At 43.8% G+C, this 18,937-nt stretch overlaps 1 protein-coding gene and 1 long non-coding RNA gene across 13 annotated transcripts in view; one reads left to right on the top strand and one right to left on the bottom strand.

Moving 5' to 3' along the window:
- ADAMTSL1 (ADAMTS like 1) overlaps window positions 1–18,779 on the top strand; it is a 1,026,435-nt gene extending 1,007,656 nt beyond the window's left edge. For all 9 annotated transcript variants that reach the window (XM_054521046.2, XM_054521045.2, XM_063713990.1 and 6 more), the window contains 4 exons: window positions 272–479; window positions 13,613–13,722; window positions 14,519–14,739; window positions 16,287–18,779. In XM_054521046.2, coding sequence (XP_054377021.2) covers window positions 272–479; window positions 13,613–13,722; window positions 14,519–14,739; window positions 16,287–16,393 — 646 coding nt within the window. In that variant the 3' untranslated portion in view covers window positions 16,394–18,779. The remainder of the gene's footprint in view (window positions 1–271; window positions 480–13,612; window positions 13,723–14,518; window positions 14,740–16,286) is intronic.
- LOC129048070 (uncharacterized) overlaps window positions 837–18,937 on the bottom strand; it is a 34,969-nt gene continuing 16,868 nt past the window's right edge. Inside the window, exons 5-7 of one of the 4 annotated variants that reach the window (XR_008510100.2) lie at window positions 10,804–11,039; window positions 8,870–8,997; window positions 837–1,636 (exon numbers count right to left, since the gene is read on the bottom strand). This is a non-coding gene — a long non-coding RNA (uncharacterized LOC129048070). The remainder of the gene's footprint in view (window positions 1,637–8,869; window positions 8,998–10,803; window positions 11,040–18,937) is intronic. The other 3 variants (XR_008510101.2, XR_008510098.2, XR_008510099.2) reach the window with 3 other exon arrangements.

Raw genomic sequence — 18,937 nt, 5'->3', positions numbered from 1 at the left:
GCCCAGCCAGATAATCCAAGATAATCTTATCTCAAGTCCATAATTACATCTGCAAAGAACCTTGCCACATAACATTCACAGGCACTAGGGATTTGACATGGATATCTTTTGGAGGAGTCATTTTTCAGCCTACCTATCTTTCCAAGTAAATACTGTAAAAAGGGACTTGGCCCCAAATTAGTGGCAAGAGCTGGGATGTCGGGGGGAGGAGGTCTCTTTTCCCCAGGGCCTGTCCGTTTAGGGCTCTCCTGACACTTTTTCCTCTCCCCAGGTGGATGGTGACCTCCTGGTCTGCCTGTACCCGGAGCTGTGGGGGAGGTGTCCAGACCCGCAGGGTGACCTGTCAAAAGCTGAAAGCCTCTGGGATCTCCACCCCTGTGTCCAATGACATGTGCACCCAGGTCGCCAAGCGGCCCGTGGACACCCAGGCCTGTAACCAGCAGCTGTGTGTGGAGTGGGCCTTCTCCAGCTGGGGCCAGGTGAGGAGCCAGAGAGGTTGTTATTTGAAAGCTAAATCTAAAGGAATGGACCCTGCCACAGTAGGAAGTGAAATGTTATCACTGCCACCTCCTCCTTTCACATTCTGATTGGCCAGGCATAGCTTTTGTTGGTTGTCCAGCTGAGACACCCCCAGAGCAGCAGGCTTCTAATTCTTTATGTAATTCTATGAACCAATGTGATTGAATGAATGTTTTTAGGCAGCAACTCAAAACATCTTATAATTGGCCATCTATACATTATTACATGTATGTCCTCCACTCCCACCCCCAGGTGTGTCCTTTGGAAAACAATCACTGGCGACTTACTTTCTATTAAGTTAACACACTGTGGCCATCTTTAATGAAAATCAAATGTTTTTGGCCATAGAGTTCACATTCCAACTCGTAAGCCATTTGTGTCCCAGGTAAGTTGAAGCTACTGCTCAATGCTAGCCAATCAACATGCCTAGCTGGAGACTCCTTTCTGGAGCTTCTACTAACCCCTCCTTATTTCCAGTGACATAATGTATATGCTTTATAATCAAACAGGCATGAGCTCCCCTTGCCTGGGGGAATATCATCTTTCTCCTACCTGGAAAAGCCTACTTCTCATAGCTCACATTCATCTCAAGACAGCTCTGGTTCCAGGCCCTCGAGGCTTATTGGCAGTTTGTAAAATTACAATAGCAAACAGATCTGGCTACAAATGAGAGATGTTTCTGCACTGTGTCATCAGGGTCACTCAAGGAAGGACGTATGGTGCACCAGTGATTATGTTTCCTAACAGAGAGAAAAATACATAGGTCTTTCTCCATTCCTTCCCCTCAAAAAATTCACCCCCTCCTCCTTTTTTCTACAACCCTCCAGGCCAGTATGTGTCGAGCTTTAATGTGAATCACCTGGGAATCTTTATTAAAGATGCAAATTGTAATATGGTAGGTCTGAGGTAGAACTGGGGATGCTGAATTTCTCAAAACTTCTGGTAACATCAATGCTGCTAGTCCAAGGGCTACACTTGAAAGAGTAGCAAGGCTTGAGGCATTACAGATTGCAGACAAATGCTTCATCTCACAATCCTGTTGATGTTTTTCTGCTGGTAATATTGCTGATATTGTGCTTCAAACTGTAGATGCTTCTCAAACCTCCACATTCCACTCCTGTGAGACACAAAAAAATCCTTTTGGAATAGTGTTATGCAAATGTTTTTTCTTCTGCCTACCTTCATGAAGTCTATGAAAACCATGCTGATTTTAGTCCAAGTAAAACTAAGACCACCTTCTTAGCTCCAACAATCTGGCTTCATGTAATAATTCAGCTTTCTTCTTTTAATCCAACATACATTTATGGGACATCTGTCTTGGGAGGGGAATGTGTCCCATATAAGCATGTGTGAAGAAATGAAGGGAAAAGCAGCCCACAATGTTTGCAGGAGAATGAGGTGACAGAATAGAAATAGAAATGCGGCCTGGAAATCAGGTGCAAGATCATAAAAGGGTCTTGTATGCTGTACAAAGAATTTGGATTTTATTGTAAGTGCAACTACAAAGATTTTTAAGAAGGAATGGCACAATCAGACTTTTAAGATTACTGTCTGGCCAGGCAGAATGGCTTATGCCGGTAATCTCAGCTACTCAGGAGGCTGAGGCAGAAGAATCACTTAAGAGGTTGAAGCTGCAACAAGCTGTGATCACACCACTTTCACTACTCCAGCCTGGGTGACAGAGCAAAACCCTGTCTTTTTTTTTTTTTTAAAGGTATGCTAGTGATCAAATTGGCAAGTGAAAGGACTACAGAAAGAGAAACCTAATCTAGGTGAGCAATTATGGTGGTCAGAATGAAGGTATTGAGCAGTGCCAATGGAGAGGAATCCATTTCCTCTTTATAAGTGTGATTCGCATGGCTTCCATGATCCATTGGATATCAGGGATGAGAGAAAGGAAGGAAGTCAAAATTTGACTGGAGGTTCTGAATTGAACAACTAGATAGGAATACAGAAAAAAGAGGGTGAATTGGTGCTATATGGAATTGTTTGGGACATGTTTAATATGAGATATCTAAGTACAGATGGTCATTAAGTAGTTGCACATATAGGTCTGGGACTTAAAAGAGAGCTGTGCTAAATACTATCAATTTGAAAGTCATTAGTATAGAAGTGGTGGCTAAGAATCATAGATGGTATCACCCAGAGAGAGGGAAAGGATCAGATTAAGAAAAGGCACAGGACAGAACCCTGAGGAACACAACACTAATTAAACTGGGGGAAGAAGAGGAAAAAAGATTAACCTAATGAGTAGGAAAATTCAGAGACCAGTGGAGGAGCTTTTTCCAGAAGGAAGGAAGTCAACGGTATAAAAAATACATCCAACAGAATAAACAAAATACAAATTAAGCATTGGCCTTATTTTATACATACAGTGCATATTCGAACTTGACTGGCAGGCAGTCACTGGTAACTCTGTGAATGGCAGTTTCAGTGTAAAAGTAGGCACTGAAATCAAACCAGCAATAGGTTTAGTTACAAATGAGAGTGGAGGAAATAAGTGCTTCCAGGGACACATAACTCCTTCAAGAATTCCCAGTGTAGTCAAGGGACATTAGCAAAATGGCAAATTAGGACACTCCAAGTCCATGTTCTCTTATAGAAGCATCAAAAAAACAACTAGAAACTGACTAAACTAACCTTATAAGTACTCTGGAAAACAGCCCAAGTTCTACAGCAATCAAGCAAACAGCCAATAAAGAAAAAGCCATCTTTAAGATGATAGGAAATTTCCTGGTATTTTCATTCATCCTTTCCCCACCCCCTCCCCCATGTGGCATGGTTTTGATCTTAACAACGTGGCAGCCACTACTTGTGAAATCTGCAGAAGGAACACAGACCTGCAGACACCTGGGAAAAGAGATTATGGGTGGAGATTGACCCTCTATACAATTGACGCTCTAAAGTCCCAAGGAGAGCCTTGAGTGAGACTCTGGGAAATTAAGACACTCAAAAGCAGCTATGTATAAGGAGAAGGCCCATACACCCACATAAAAGATCTGAGAAGACCTTACGCTTTCACCTCAGACTGATTACTATGCTCAGAGTATACCCAGCTAATCGATGATGAACTGCCCAATCACAGAGCCAGTCTACAGAGAGTAGGAGAAATGGCTATTTTTCAAATGCCCAATTTTCAGCAATAAAATCACAAGCCATACAAAGAAATGGGAAAATATGGCTCATTTTAAGGAAGAAAATAAACATAGGCATTGAACATTAAAGACAAACACTTTAAAACAACTATCTTAAATATGCTAAATTGGGAGCTGAAAGTACTATAACTGAATTGAAAAATTAACTGGCAGGATTCAACAGCAGATTTCGCAGGCAGCATAAAGAATTTTCAAACTTGAAGATAGGCCAATAAAAATAGAAGAAAATAAACAGAGTCTAAAAGAGTTGTGAGATGCCTTCAAGTGACCCAACATATACATTTTGAGAGTCTCAGAAGAAGAGAGAAAGGAGTTGAAAGATTATTTGCAGAAATAATGGCCAAAAACTTTCCAAATTTGATGAAAGACGTGAATCTACAAATCCAAGAAGCTAAACAAACTCTAAGTTGAAAAAGCCAAAGGGACCCACACTAAGACAGATTAAAATCAATCTTAAATAAGAAACAAAGAGGGAATCTTGAAAGCAGCAAGAAAAGCAACTCATTGTGTACAAAAAATTCTCAATAACATTATAAACTGATTTCTCAGCAGAAACCTTGGAGGACAGAAGGCAGTGGAATTATACATTTGAAGTGCAGAAAGAGGGGGAGGGGCCAAGATGCCTGATTAGAAGCAGCTGCAGTCCACAGCTCTCATAGAGAGGAATGAAAATGGGGAATCAATTTGGCACCTTCATCTGAAATATCCAGGTTCTCTCACTGGGACTGACTAGGCAATCAACTTGACCCATGGAGAATGAAGAAAACCTGGGTAGGCCACTGGCCCACCTGGGAGCAGCACAGAGCCAAAAAACCTTCACCCCCAGCCAAGGGAAGTGGTAAGTGATTGCACAACCCCACCCAGGAAACCACACTTCTCCTACATATCTTTGCAATCCGTGGATCAGGAGATCCCCTAGTGAGCCAATGCAACCAAGGCCTTGGGTTTGACACACAGAGCTGTGCAATCTCAGCAGAGCAGTTGCTCAGGCTCACACGGAGACCCCAGAGTCTTTCAGACTCAGGCCCTGGGAATCCCAGCAGACAAGCAGCATCATTCTGCAGGCCCCACTTAACATGGCACCTCAGAAGTTAAGACCCACTGGCTTGGAATTCCAGCTGCCTGCTGAGTGCATCAGGCTGGAGACTGCCTGAGACAGATTAGTTCCTGGGGGAGGGGTGGCCACCATTTCTGTACTTAGGTCAACCCAGCTGTTCTAGCCTGCCAGTTCCAGTGAGTCCTGGCAGCCCAGATGAGGGGAAGTCCCTCACAACACAACTGCTGTGCCAGATAGTGGCCAGAATGATTGTTTAAGTGGGACCCTGATCCATCTGGCCTCCCTGAGGGAATTTCAGCAACTCCAACCAGGGTTATACTAACAGATCTCTGATCTCTCCCTGGGACAGAGCCCCCAGGGGAAGGGGCAGTGAGTCTCTGCACTTCAGTTACTCAGCCTTCCCAGGACTGCCTGGAGAGTCCAGGCAGTCTGGACAAGGAAGGGTTCCCCAGAACACAGCACAGCTGCTCTACCAAAAAGAACAGCCAGACTGATTCTTTAACTGGGTTCCTGATCCCATCCCTCCTGACTGGGTGAGACCTCCCAACAGGGGTCTCCAGACACCTCCTACAGGAGCGTCTGGGCCAGCAACAGGTCAGTACCCACCTGGGACAGAGCTCCCAGAGGAAGGGGCAGGCTGCCATCTTTGCTGTTTTGCAGACTTCACTGGTGATACATCCAGGTAAGGGGAAAACCCAGGCAACTAGGGCCTGGAGTGATCCCCCAGCAAACTGCAGCAGCCCTACAGAAGAGTGGCCTAACTATTAAATAGAAACCAGTAACAACAACATCAACGAAAAAGACCCCACAAAATCTCCATTCAAAGGTCAGCAACCTCAACAAAGCTAGATAAGCCCACAAAGATGAGAAAGAATTAATAAAAATGCTGAAAACTCAAAAAGCCAGAGTGCCTCTTCTCCTCCAAATGAATGCAACACCTCTCCTGCAAGGGCATAGAAGTGGGCTGAGGCTGAGATGGTTGAATTGACAGAAGTTGGCTTCAGAAGGTGGATAATATGCTGGGTGTGGTGGCTCACACCTGTAATTCCAGCATTTTGGGAGGCAGATGCAGGCGGATCACAAGGTCAGGAGTTTGAGACCAGCCTGGCCAATATGGTAAAACCCCATCTCTACTAAAAATATCAAAAAAAAAAAAAAAGTTAGCCAGGCATTGTGTCGGGCACCTGTAGCCCCAAGTACTCGGGAGGCTGAGGCAGGAGAATCACTTGAACCCAGGAGGCGGAGGCTGCAGTGAGCTGAGATCATGCCACTGCATTCCAGCCTGGGTGACAGAGCGAGAGTCCGTCTCAAAAAAAGGTGGGTAATAACAAACTTCACTGAGCTAAAGGAGCATGTTGTAACCCAATGCAAAGAAGCCGAGAATCACAATAAAACAGTAGAGGAGCTGGTAACCAGAATAGCCAGTTTAGAGGAGGAGCACAATGACCTGATGGAGCTGAAAAACACAACACGAGAAATTCACAATGCAATCACAAGTATCAATAGCAGAATAGACCATGCAGAAGAAAGAACCTCAGAACTTGATGACTATCTTTCTGAAATAAGACAGGCAGACAAGAATAGAGAAAAAAGAATGAAAAGGAACAAACAAGACCTCTGAGAAATATGGGACTATGTAAGAGGACCAAACCTATGACTGATTGGGGTACTTGAAAGAGACAGGGAGAAGAGAACCAAGTTGGAAAATCCAGCACCACATCAAAAAGCTTATCCACCACGATCAAGTTGGCTTCATCCCTGGGATGTAAGGTTGGTTCAACATATGCAAGTCAATAAATGTCATTCATCACATAAAAAGAACTAAAGACAAAAAACACAAGTATCTCAATAGACACAGGAAAGGCCTTTAATAAAATTCAACATCCCCTTCATCTTAAAAACTCTCCAACTAGGTATTGAAGGAACATACCTCAAAATAATAAGAGCCATATTTGACAAATCAACAGTTGATATTATAGAGAATGGCAAAAAGCTGAGAGCATTCCCCTTGAAAACCAGCACAAGACAAGGATGCCCTCTCTCACCACTCCTAGGCAATGTACTATTGGAAGTTCTCGCCAGGGCAATCAGGCAAGAGAAAGAAATAAAGCATATTCAAATAGAGAGGAAGTCAAATTATCTTTGTTTGCAGATGACATGACCCTTTATCTATAAAATCCCATCGTCTCAGCCCAAAAGTTTCTTAAGCTGATAAGCAACTTCAGCAAAGTCCCAGGATACAAAATTAATGTGCAAAAATTACTGGCATTCCTATACACCAACAACAGGCAAGCAGAGAGCCAAATCATGAATGAACTCCCATTCACAATTGCTACAAAGAGAATAAAATACCTAGGAATACAGCAAACAAGGGAAGTGAGGAACCTCTTCAAGGAGATCTACAAACCACTGCTCAAGGAAATCAGAGAGGATACAAACAAATGGAGAAACATTTTATGCTCATTGATAGGAAAAATCAGTATCATGAAAATGGCCATCCTGCCCAAAGGAGTTTATAGATTCAATGCTATTCCCATTAAACTACCATTGACATTCATCACAGAATTAGAAAAAACTATTTTAAAATTCATATGAAACTGAAAAAGAGCCCTAGTAGTCAAGACAATCCTAAGCAGAAAGGACAGAGCTGGAGGCATCACACTACCTGACTGCAAACTATACTACAGTAACAAAAACAGGAGGGTACTGGTATAAGAACAGACATATAAACCAATGAAACAGAATAGAGAACTCAGAAATAAGATCACATACCTACAACCATCTGATCTTTGACAAACCTGACAAAAACAAGCAATGGAGAAAGGACTCTCTACTTAATAGATGGTGCTTGGATAACTGGCTAGCTGTATGCAGAAAATTGATGCTGGACCCCTTCCATACACCTTATACAAAAATTAACTCAAGATGGATTAAAGACTTAAATGTAAAACCCCAAACTATAAAAACCCTAGAAGAAAATCGAGGCAATACCATTCAGAACACAGGCATAGGCAAAGATTTCATGATGTAGATGCCAAAAGCAATTGCAACAAAAGCAAAAATTGACAAATGAGTTCTAACTAATCTAAAGAGCTTCTGCACATCAAAAGAAGCTATCATCAGAGAGAACAGACAACCTACAGAATAGGAGAAAAATTTTGCAATCTATCCATCTGACAAAGGTCTAATATCCAGAGTCAAGAGGAACTTAAAAAATTTACAAGAAAATAACTCCATTAAAAAGCAAGCAAAGGACGTGAACAGACAGTTCTCAAAAGAAGACATTCATGTGGCCAACAATCATGAAGAAAAGCTCAACATCACTGATCATTAGAGAAATGCAAATCAAAACCACAATGAGATAACATCTCATGCCAGTCAGAATGGCAATTATGAAAAAGTCAAGAAACAGATGCTGGTGAGGTTGCAGAGAAAAAGGAACACTTTCACACTGTTGGTGGGAATATAAATTAGTTCAACCATTGTGGAAGACAGTATGGTGATTCATCAAAGATCTAGAGGCAGAAATACCATTTGACCCAGCAATCCCATTACTGGGTATACAACTAAAGGAATACAAATCATTCTATTACAAAGATACATGCATATGTATGTTTATTGCAGCACTATTCACAATAGCAAAGGCATGGAATCAACCCAAATGCCCATCAAGGATAGACTGGATAAAGAAAATGTGGTACATAAAACCATAATACTATGCAGCCATAAAAAGGAACAAGATCATGTCCTTTGCAAGGACATGGATAGAGCTGAAAGCCGTTATCCTCAGCAAACTAACCCAGGAACAGAAAACCAAACGCCGTATATTTCCACTTATAAGTGAGAACTGAATGATGAGAACACATGGACACAGTGGGGGAAACAACACACACTGGGGCGTGTAGGGGGTGGGGGTGGGAGGAGGGAGAGCATCAAGACAAACAGCTAAAGGTTGCTGGGCTTGATACCCAGCTGATGGGATGGTCTGTGCAGCAAACCACCATGGCACAAACCTGCACATGTACTCCAGAACTTAAAGGTTGAAGGAAAATAAAGAAATATCAAAGACTTGGTAATGTAAAAATATAAGGACAGCCAAAAACAAAAAAGAGTCTGGTGCCTCCCTCCCCTCTCTTACCATGTGACAAGCCAGCTCCTCTTGCCTTCCTCTATGATTGTAAGCTTCCTGAGGCCTCACCACAAGCAGTTGCTGGTGCCATGCTTCTTATACTGCCTGTAAGACTATGAGCCAAATAAGCCCTTTTTCTTTATTTAAAAAAAAAAAAAAAAGAAAAATTATACAGAAAGAAAAAAACTGTTAACCAAGAATTATCTGGCAAAACTGTCCTTCAAAAGTGAGGGGGAAATTATGACATTCCAGGGAGTTTGTTGCCACTATTCCTGATTACAAGACATGTTAAATGGAGTCCTTTGAGTTATAATAAAAAGATGCTACTTAACTCCAAGCCACGTGAACATATAAAGACTCTCCAATAAAGGTAAATAGACGGGCAGACATTAAAACCAGTATTATTTTGTTTCATAGCTCCACTTTTTATTTTCTACAGGATTTCAAAGAAATGCATAAAAAGTAATTATAAATCTGTTAGTGAATATACAGCATATAGATATAATTCTCACACCAATAATGTAAAGTGGGGATGGGAAACAGAGTGGTATACATGTAGAGTTTTGTATGTAATTAATTGATATCAAAATTCAAATTAGATTGTTATAACTTTGGGATATTATATGTAATCCCCATGGTAACAACAAAGAAAATATGTACAGCCAAAGAAGAATGAGAAAGGAAGCAAAATTTGTCACTACAAAAAAGCAACTAATCACAAAAGACAACATAAGTGGAGGGAATTATGGGGGAAAGCTATAAGATGTACATAAAAACAAATAATAAAATGGCAAAAGTAAGTTCTTCCCTATCAGTAATTACTTTAAAGGAATTACCCCCAAAGGCATAGATTGGCCTAGTAGATGTTAAAAATAAAAAAGACATGATTCAACTCTATGCTGTCTACAGAATACTTGCTTGAGATCTAAAGAAAAAAATAGGTTAAAAGTGAAGGAATGGAAAAAGATATTCCATGTAAATAAAAACCAAAAGCTGAGGTAGCTATACTAAATCAAACAACATAGACTATATAGTGATAAAAGGGTCAATATACCAAGAACATATAACAATTATAAACATGCATGCACCAAACATCAGAGCCCCAAAGTATATGAATCAAACATTGACGGAATTGATGGGAGAAATAATTAGTTCTATAATAGAAACTTCAGAAACCCACTTTCAACAATGGATAGGACAACTAAACAAAAGATCAGGAAAGAAACAGAGCAACTGAACAATACTATAAACCAATTGGAGTAACAGACATACAGAGGACTCCACCCAATAATAGCAGAATACTTGTTTTTTCTCAAGTGCACATGAAAAATTATCCAAAAAAGGACTGTATGTTATGCCAAAAAATAATTCTTAATACATTTGATAAGAATGAATTTATACAGAGTATCTTTTCCAACCACAGGGAAGGAAACTAGAAGTCAATAGCAGAAGTAAATTGGAAAATTCACAAATATGTGGAAATGAAACAAAACACAAACAGTAAATCAGTCAGAAAAGAAATAACAAGGAAAATTAGAAAATACCTTAAGACAAGTGAAAACAAAACCACAACACACCAAAATGTATGGAGCACAGAGAAAATAGCTCTAAGAGAAAAATTTATGGCTGTAAATGCTTACCTTAAAAAAGAAAGACTTCAAATCAACAACTTAACTTTACACCTTAAAAATTTATAGAAAATGAGCAAACTAAACCTAATGCTAGCAGAAGAGGATAATAAAGATTAGAGAATAGTAAAGAAAACTCAGTAAAACCAAAAGTAAATTATTCAAAAAGATTGACCAAAATAGACAAACTTTTAGCTATATTGGCAAAGAAAAAAAGAGAGAAGACTCAAATTCCTAAAATCAGAAATGAAAATGGAGACATTACTACCAGTCTTACAGAAATAAAAAGGATTGGCCAGGCACGGTGGCTTATACCTGTAATCCCAACGCTTTGGGAGTCCGAAGCAGGCAGATCACTTGAGGTCAGGAGTTCGAGACCAGCCTGGCCAACATGGCAAAACCCCGTCTCTACTCAAAATACAAAAATTAGCCAGGTGTGGTGGTGGGTGCCTGTAGTCCCAGCTACTTGGGATGCTGAGGGTCAGGAATCGCCTGAACCCAGGAGATGGAAGTTGCAGTGAGCAGAGATCATACCACTGCATTCCAAGACTCTGTCTCAAAACAAAAACATAAAAAGAAAAAAAAGAAACCAAGTATTAATCAAAAGTAGACTGGAAAATTCAATCACAGTATGTTCATAAAATAAAGTGCTATACATCAATGAAAATGAACTTCAGTTACATACATAATACATAGTAAGAAAACACCAAATACAAAACAAACATGAAATATGGTTCATTTATGTAAATTTCAAAAGCAGGCATAAACTAGTTTTAAAAGTTAAGTCTCAGTGGTTACATGTGCAGATGAGGAAAGAGACTAGAGAGTAGGCACAAAGTAGGCTCCTGAGTTGCTGACAGCATTTTATTTCTTCACATGTATACAGGACTAGCTACAAAATTTGTGGGGCCCAGTGCAAAATGAAAATGTGGGGCTGCTTGTTCAAAAACTATAATGAATGTCAAGGTTGACAGCAGAGCATCAAACCAACCACAGTTTCCTTCTAAGGGGGTAGAGACATCCATGCAGCTAGCTTTGCTTCTCTACAGTTGTCCCTTGGTATCCACAGGTGATTGGTGTCAGGAGCACCTGCATATATCAAAATCCACACAAACTCAAGTCCTGCAGTCAGTCTCACAGAACCCGCATATACAAAAAGTTGGCCCTCCACATACATGGGTTTCGCATCCCAAGACCTTTGGTTGAAAAAAAAAAAAATGTATAAGTGGACCTGCCCAGTTCAAACCCATGTTTTTCAAAGGTCAACTATACTCACTTTATAGTAACTCACAGAGATATACTTCATGTTTTAATCACTTTTTTTTTTAGAGATGGGGTCTCACTATGTTGTCCAGGCTGGAGTGCAGTGGCTATTCACAGGCATGATCATGGTGCACTATAGCCTCAAATTCCTGGGCTCAAGCTTACTCTTGCCTCAGCTTTCTGCATAGCTGGGAATACAGGCATCCACCACCACACCTGGCTGTTAATCAGTTTTCTGTATGCACACTGTACTTCACAATAAAAAGTTATTTTTTGGCCAGGCACGGTGGCTTACACCTAGAATCCCAGCACTTTGGGAGGCCGAGGCGGGAAGATCACCTGAGGTGAAGAGTTCAAAACCAGCCTGACCAACATGGCGAAATCCTATCTCTACTAAAAATATAAAAATTAGCTGGGCGTGGTGGCACGTGCCTGTAGTCCCAGCTACTTGGAAGGCTGAAACAGGATAATCACTTGTACCTGAGAGACAGAGGTTGCAGTAAGCCGAGAGTGCGCCACTGCACTCTAGCCTGGTGACAGAGTGAGACTCCATCTGAGAAAAAGAAAAAAAAAAGTTATTTTTAAAAATATGGTTAAAGAGATAAATTTTAGCCACTCAGGAGGCTGAGGTGGGGGGATCACTTGAGCCTGGGAGGTGAAGGCTGCAGTGAGCTGAGATTGTGCAACTGCACTCCAGCCTGGGCAACAGAAAGAGACCCTGCCTCAAAAAAAAAAAAAAAAAAAAAAAAGGTACGTTTATGTATATTTTACGATTTTTAAAAAATCCCAGTTATTGGTGTTAAGGGGTTTTTTTTTTTTTTTTTTTTTTTACATTTACCCCAACCCTCCATGTGTTTGTGAATAATAGTGTCATACTGGGCCCTTCAGAGTCCAGAAGAGCAATAACTCGCCTTGGGCACAGCTATCTGACCCAAGAGAGCTACTTTTACCTTAAATCCTGCTCTTTCAGTGGTTCTTAACCTTTGAGGTCATGGATCCCTTTGAGTACTTGATGAAAGCTAGAGGGAACCTCTTGCTAGAAAAAAGCCAATAAACACAAAACTTTTGCTTATACTGTTAAGGATTAACACCCCAGCACCACCCCCAGTGGAACCCTAGGGATCCAAAGACCCCCAAGTTAAGAGCCTTTGTTCTAAAGTGACCTCCATGGGATGCCTATCCTCTTGTTCTACTGAAATAGCAGATGTTGGCTAGATGTTGGCTAAAGGCCTGCTGCTTTTGTGTTTCACAGACAGTTGTTGCTAGGTGTATTTACTGAGACAGGGTCAGGCTCCATGAGCTCTGGGGAAAGTTTAGCAATCTCCATGAGCACATAGCAAGAGAATATGAGGGGGGACTCTGCATACCTAAGTCTGCTTTCTGTTCAGTCATCCTAGGTTTAACCTGCAGAAAATGAAGCCAGGCTAAGAAAGGATGGAGTTGGTTATATGGATGATTTTTAGCAAGAAAACGATAAACCATATTACCCTCTCTGCACCGAAGGGGTGGAGCTATTTAGGGGTCTTCAGTTCTGAAGTCTACCGCCACATTCCTAGCATATTATGCCAAAATATCTTTCATATGATTAATCTGAGAGGGGCTTGACTTTCTCTTACTGGTTCTATACTACCATTAGCCATTTGCTGGCAGAATGCCCACAGACCACAGGAAATCTAACCATCCCATAAAGAAAACGTATCAGTGAGTGTCTTTTAGTTAGCCCAAAGAGGGGAAAGATGAATGGTCTGAGAGCCTCCAACAAGACCTACACAAGGATCTTGCACGCCACGCAGCCCAAGCATGGCGGCCTCCACCCTTGACTTGGCTAATGTGCTGTATGTCACCTTTTTCTGCTTTCCAGTGCAATGGGCCTTGCATCGGGCCTCACCTAGCTGTGCAACACAGACAAGTCTTCTGCCAGACACGGGATGGCATCACCTTACCATCAGAGCAGTGCAGTGCTCTTCCGAGGTAAGAGAAAGCCCTGAATCTCCTTTTCCCAGCCCCACGTCAACAGCACGGAAAGATGGTGCTGAGTGAATGTTTCTCCTCCAACTTACCACAGTCCCAAGCCCTGCTTGGGACCCCATCTCCATTCACCGCAAGCCACTGGCCTCCCCAGAGGCAGATGACTCAGTGTCGGTCTTGTGCTTATCTAATGGGCTAGGCTGGGCTTTTCTCTCTTAGTGATGAAGAGTGCAAGGGTGTTATTCTTCTGAGAGAGGCCTCATACCTCGAGAGACCCGCACTAGCCCCAGGGTGGGCAGGAGGTGAGGTCTGCACAGCGGCCACCAAGTCTCCAAGGCTCAAGCCCCTCACTCTTGTTGATCTCCCTCTAGAAGTTAGGCTAAGATGAGAGCCCTTGTTCCTGAGTCTCAACCTACCATTCCTATCCAGTCCCCATCCTTATGACACTTCCTTATAGATGTCCCCTTGGGGCACAGGGACTCACCACCCCCACCTAAGAGCCCAGCCTGTGAGACCGGGCTCTGCCAGTGTCCACACGGGGAGAGCTCATTCTTCAGTCATGCAGTGAGATCCTTATTCATTACAGAGGAGAGCAGATGGAGGCCCAGTAAGAGGAAATAGCCTTCTTGAGATCGTGTGGCCTTTTAGTAACAGCACAGAGATCAGAATCCAGGTCTAGTAACACTGAAAGTTCTTGAGGAACCACCTAACATTTCTGAGTTTGCAGCACTGTTTTCACATCTGCCCTGATTCAGCCCCCACAGAAGCAAACCTTAACCCTGCCACCATCCTCCTGCAGGCCTGTGAGCACTCAGAACTGCTGGTCAGAGGCCTGCAGCGTACACTGGAGAGTCAGCCTATGGACCCTGTGCACAGCTACCTGCGGCAACTACGGCTTCCAGTCCCGGCGTGTGGAGTGTGTGCATGCCCGCACCAACAAGGCAGTGCCTGAGCACCTGTGCTCCTGGGGGCCCCGGCCTGCCAACTGGCAGCGCTGCAACATCACCCCATGTGAAAACAGTATGTTCCAACCCCAAAGAACCTTCTGCAAATTCCCCATAGAGCATCGAGTGCAGAGAACAGTCCCTGGGACAGACCCTGAGCATAGGGCATGGGGTCAGCTTCCCCAGGGATTGTGAGCTGGTGGTGGAGTTGAGCATTTTTAGTGGGCTGGATGGGTATATGCGGATAGGTGTATATAGGCATGACAGGGTATTCCCCAAGGGCTTCCACGATCTCCATCCTGGCCCTGAGAGAGCCAGGTGCTATTGGCCCAGTGCTGGAGGAAATCAGCCTCCAGTTCCCCTGCAGTCAGTCTGGCTGGTGCCCACAGGGGTTGACTCATCAACAACTCTCAGGGGTCAGGCTACTAAACAGAAAATGCTGTTAACTCTAAAGGAGCACAGAGTGCCTCCTGCTCAGCCAACCAGCTCTGCGCCCATCACAGCTCTGCTTCTCACCCAACACGGACCAGATGACCCCCTCCCTCCCAACCCCACAGGCATCCCCTGGAACTGTCCAGGACCCCCCCAGCCTTGGAATTTGATACTCACTTCACTCCTTCCTCCTCATCCCAATACCATCATTTGTATTCCAGTTGGGAAGGAGTTTATTTTTTTCTTCCTCTGAACCCAAATCAGAGGTACTTACCCATGAGAAAGGCAGCAAAGCTTGAGGCAAAGAGTAGGAAGTAAAAACCAAATGTAGCTGTGCAGTTTTTGTAGCTGTTGTTTTCTCCCAAACTGGGCCTCACTGAGCAATAAATTCCCAACACTAAGGCAGATGCCATGTAGGCAAATAGCCCACTTCTTTTTACACGCTGGGGGATGGATGATCTCTGTACTCGGGTAGTGTTAACCCATGTTTGTGTCAGTGGCTCACCATGCTCAGAGAGAACCAGTATTCAATGCACATAGTTAAAACTTACCAAACCAAGTCAGCACAATATTTAAGACCATCTAGTCTGTGCCAACACTGAACTAGAACGTCCTGGTGCTGTGTTTAAGGCATGATGGGTAGAAGGAGGAGAGACTGGAGGGCACATGAAAATAAAGCTTAACGGAGAAAGTAGGCCCAAGTACCTGGGGATGGGGGCATCCGACGCAAGTCTCACTTGCACACTCCTGCAAAGTGGGGGAGAACGCAGTGCTGGGAACCATCTTGAGGAGGAGAGTCATTTACTTAAAATACCAAAACCCATGGGAAAAGGCAGGTTTGCCTAGGAGGAGAGGTGATCACCTAGGAGATGAGGTAATCCCAAGAAGATAGAGAAAACAGGCACCTTCAGGAAGTAGAGGGAGCTGCAGAAAACAAGCAGACAGCCCAGGGAGGGGCCCCATCATTCAGCCAGACAGCTGCAGGCTGGTGCCACCCCTGCTGTTGGCAGCCTTGGGGAGCAAGTGGCTGAGCTCTGTCAAAGTGAGGCTGGAGAGCGGTGGCCAAGGCAGACCCCAGGATGTACCCCAGTGGCCCAAACCCCCAGCTGCACCTCACACAAGCTGCGTTCATTAGTCTCTGTTTCACATCTCTTTTCTGTCTCCTCTCCCGACCCTGTCCTCCTTTCCCAGTGGAGTGCAGAGACACCACCAGGTACTGCGAGAAGGTGAAACAGCTGAAACTCTGCCAACTCAGCCAGTTTAAATCTCGCTGCTGTGGAACTTGTGGCAAAGCGTGAAGATAGGGCGTGGGGAAAAACTCTACCCTGGCCACACGAAGGACTCACGCAACCACCTCGGACAGAACCTAAGCTTTGTTCATTTTATTTATTTATTTCCCCCTCCGCACCCCACACACACCCTTCCAACCTCCTCCACCTCCACCCTCAAGCATGAGGACGTCCGCATGTTTTCTCTTTCAGTTAGCTGGAGGACAGGATGTTGGGAAAGGAAAGGACAGATGTCTAAAGGAGGTTGCAGAGCAGGCCAGGCAGACAATGGGGGCTCCCTTGAAGAGCTTCCTCCCTCCCAAACCTGGGTCTCAAAGACCTAGGAAGAGGCAGGCACAGCCCCTGGGGACAGCAGGGAGCCAGAAGGTTTGTAGCCTATTGGTGCAAACATTGGACAAATTCCTGTGTCTTTCCTAGAAGCGCACTATCACAAACACAGGAGTGTGTTGCTCCTTTGTCTCCTCTTCCCCATCTGTCCCTTTAGTCATGGTTAGGACAAATGGGGAGGGGACACCATGCTGAGGCAGAAACTAGCCCAGAACTCATTTATTCTAGTGGGGGAGTGCAGAGAGAGAAGAACTCAAATCACCAGTAGGGAGAGGTAAAAAAGCAAACAAAAGCAGGCCCTAAGGCACACAACATTGCAGAAAATGAGGACAGGAGGGGAGGGAAGGGACAGAAGCAAAAAGGAGCCTGTGGTGTTCCCCAGTGGGGCAGGGTGAGCAGGGGCTTCCAGGCTGCACGAGGCTCCCGGACTGGCTCTGATCCCATGCATGTGCGCATGCTCAGAGCCCTGCTGCCAACAACAGAGCACTGCGCTGCGTGGGAGTCCGCACTCCCCAGGCTATCAGAGTCAACGTCCTGCCTGTGCAGCTGCGGCAAAGCCAGCAAGAGGTGGGTCTGGCCATGCAGTAAGGCCACCCTGGCACCTGTTTATCTAAATCAGAAGTCCCCCAGCCCCACACTAACTGCTGCTGTGGGCCAGGGCAAATGGCCCAGGTTTTCTGCCTTCTAGGACCTTTGCTGCTCCACTGAAGGGCCAGGGACTATGGTCAACTTGTCAACATCCACCCATTAACTAGTCACTGTGCCAGAGGGTATCTGTCAGGCTGTCAGGTTGTAGCAACCTCTTCATTCCAGAGCTGGCCAGGGACCGGGTTGGGACAATGGGTTTATGAGTGTCCACAGTACACCCTCCCTCTCCCAGCCTCCACCCCAGGGTTTGCAGGCCCTCCCGCATGTAGTATTTATCTAGCAAGGTAGGGTGGTGGAGGCAGCACCCTGGCAAAGCAGCTCACACACTGCAGCCACACTCATCAGCTGTGGTGTGGTGAGGCGGCCGGAGCAAAGTCAAGCAGCAAAATGAAAACTCTGGGACTCTTTGGTAAAGTCCTCATTAAGCCGAGCAGCTTTGGCCAAGTAATTTTTGCCTCCTTCCCCCGAGTGGCCTGAGTTTAGGAGCAAGGGTGGCCAGAGTCCCTTACCCACAGATAAGCCTCCCCTCATGAAATGCCACTCACCCCGGGCTACCATTGACATCAGGGCTGCATTTTCCAGCCAGCCTGGAAGTAAAATTTGAGAGGAAGACAATATTAATCTGTGTCCCCCCCTAGTGAGCTGTGGACAGTTAAGTTGGGTCTCTTTCTTCCTCACCACAAAAACAGGCTCTAAGAAATCACGTTACTAAAAAATCAGTGTAACGTCTGTTTAAAATAAAAAAAGAATGTTTTCTATGTCTGTATATCTTTTGTGAATATTTATTAGGATTTCTTGTATAAAAAAGTGCAATATTAATAATTGTACATTGTCATCCAGAAGCAAAACTATTTGGGGGGACTTTATTAACTTCCTGCAGTTGTGTTCCTGTAAACTCAGTAGTGATTGATTATTATACTTTTCCTATTTTTAATAGAACCTGGTGTTTGTTTAACTCTGGATCCATTCACTGTACAGGATGTGTTGTAAAAACTAACATGGGATGCTGAGGCAGTAAGAGGGAATTCATTTGTGGCATAATAGTTATGCATGGAATGATAAAGACAAATTCCATACGGAATTAACCATGCGGTTAATTATTTCTAGTTCGATACGATTGAAAATCAGTGGTCACTATTTACAGTTCCTAAAGAGCAAGCATCCTCCAGCTCCATGTTGGGTTGGAGCAGTTGGCAGTGGGTCTCAGTGAGCTGGCAGAACCTAGGTTTGGGTGGGGAGCAGAATGCTCATTGCATGAAATGAATGTACATTTAATGTTTGTTTGTTCTGTGAATTGCAACTCAGCAGCACCACAAGACAATGAAGGCTGCTGGCTAATGTGGAAGGAGGCACTTTCTCCTCTAAAACACAGAACTGTATTTGTATTTTTTGTACAGATAATACAGCTTATTTATTTAAATCTTGTCGTCTGAGTCTCTGTTAAACTCAGCCTTCCTTCCCATGGTGGTTTATGCAGGGAGCAAGAGAAGTCCCTGTCGGTTGGGTGGTTCCCAGCCAGTTATTTGTGTCTGGCTGAAGTGGAAGGATTGCAGTTTTCATCTTTACACAGGAAGCTGG

This window comes from Pongo abelii, chromosome 13 (assembly GCF_028885655.2).
Source record: "Pongo abelii isolate AG06213 chromosome 13, NHGRI_mPonAbe1-v2.0_pri, whole genome shotgun sequence".
NCBI classification, from domain to species: domain Eukaryota; kingdom Metazoa; phylum Chordata; class Mammalia; order Primates; family Hominidae; genus Pongo; species Pongo abelii.
This window is presented reverse-complemented; position numbering and strand designations above follow the sequence as displayed.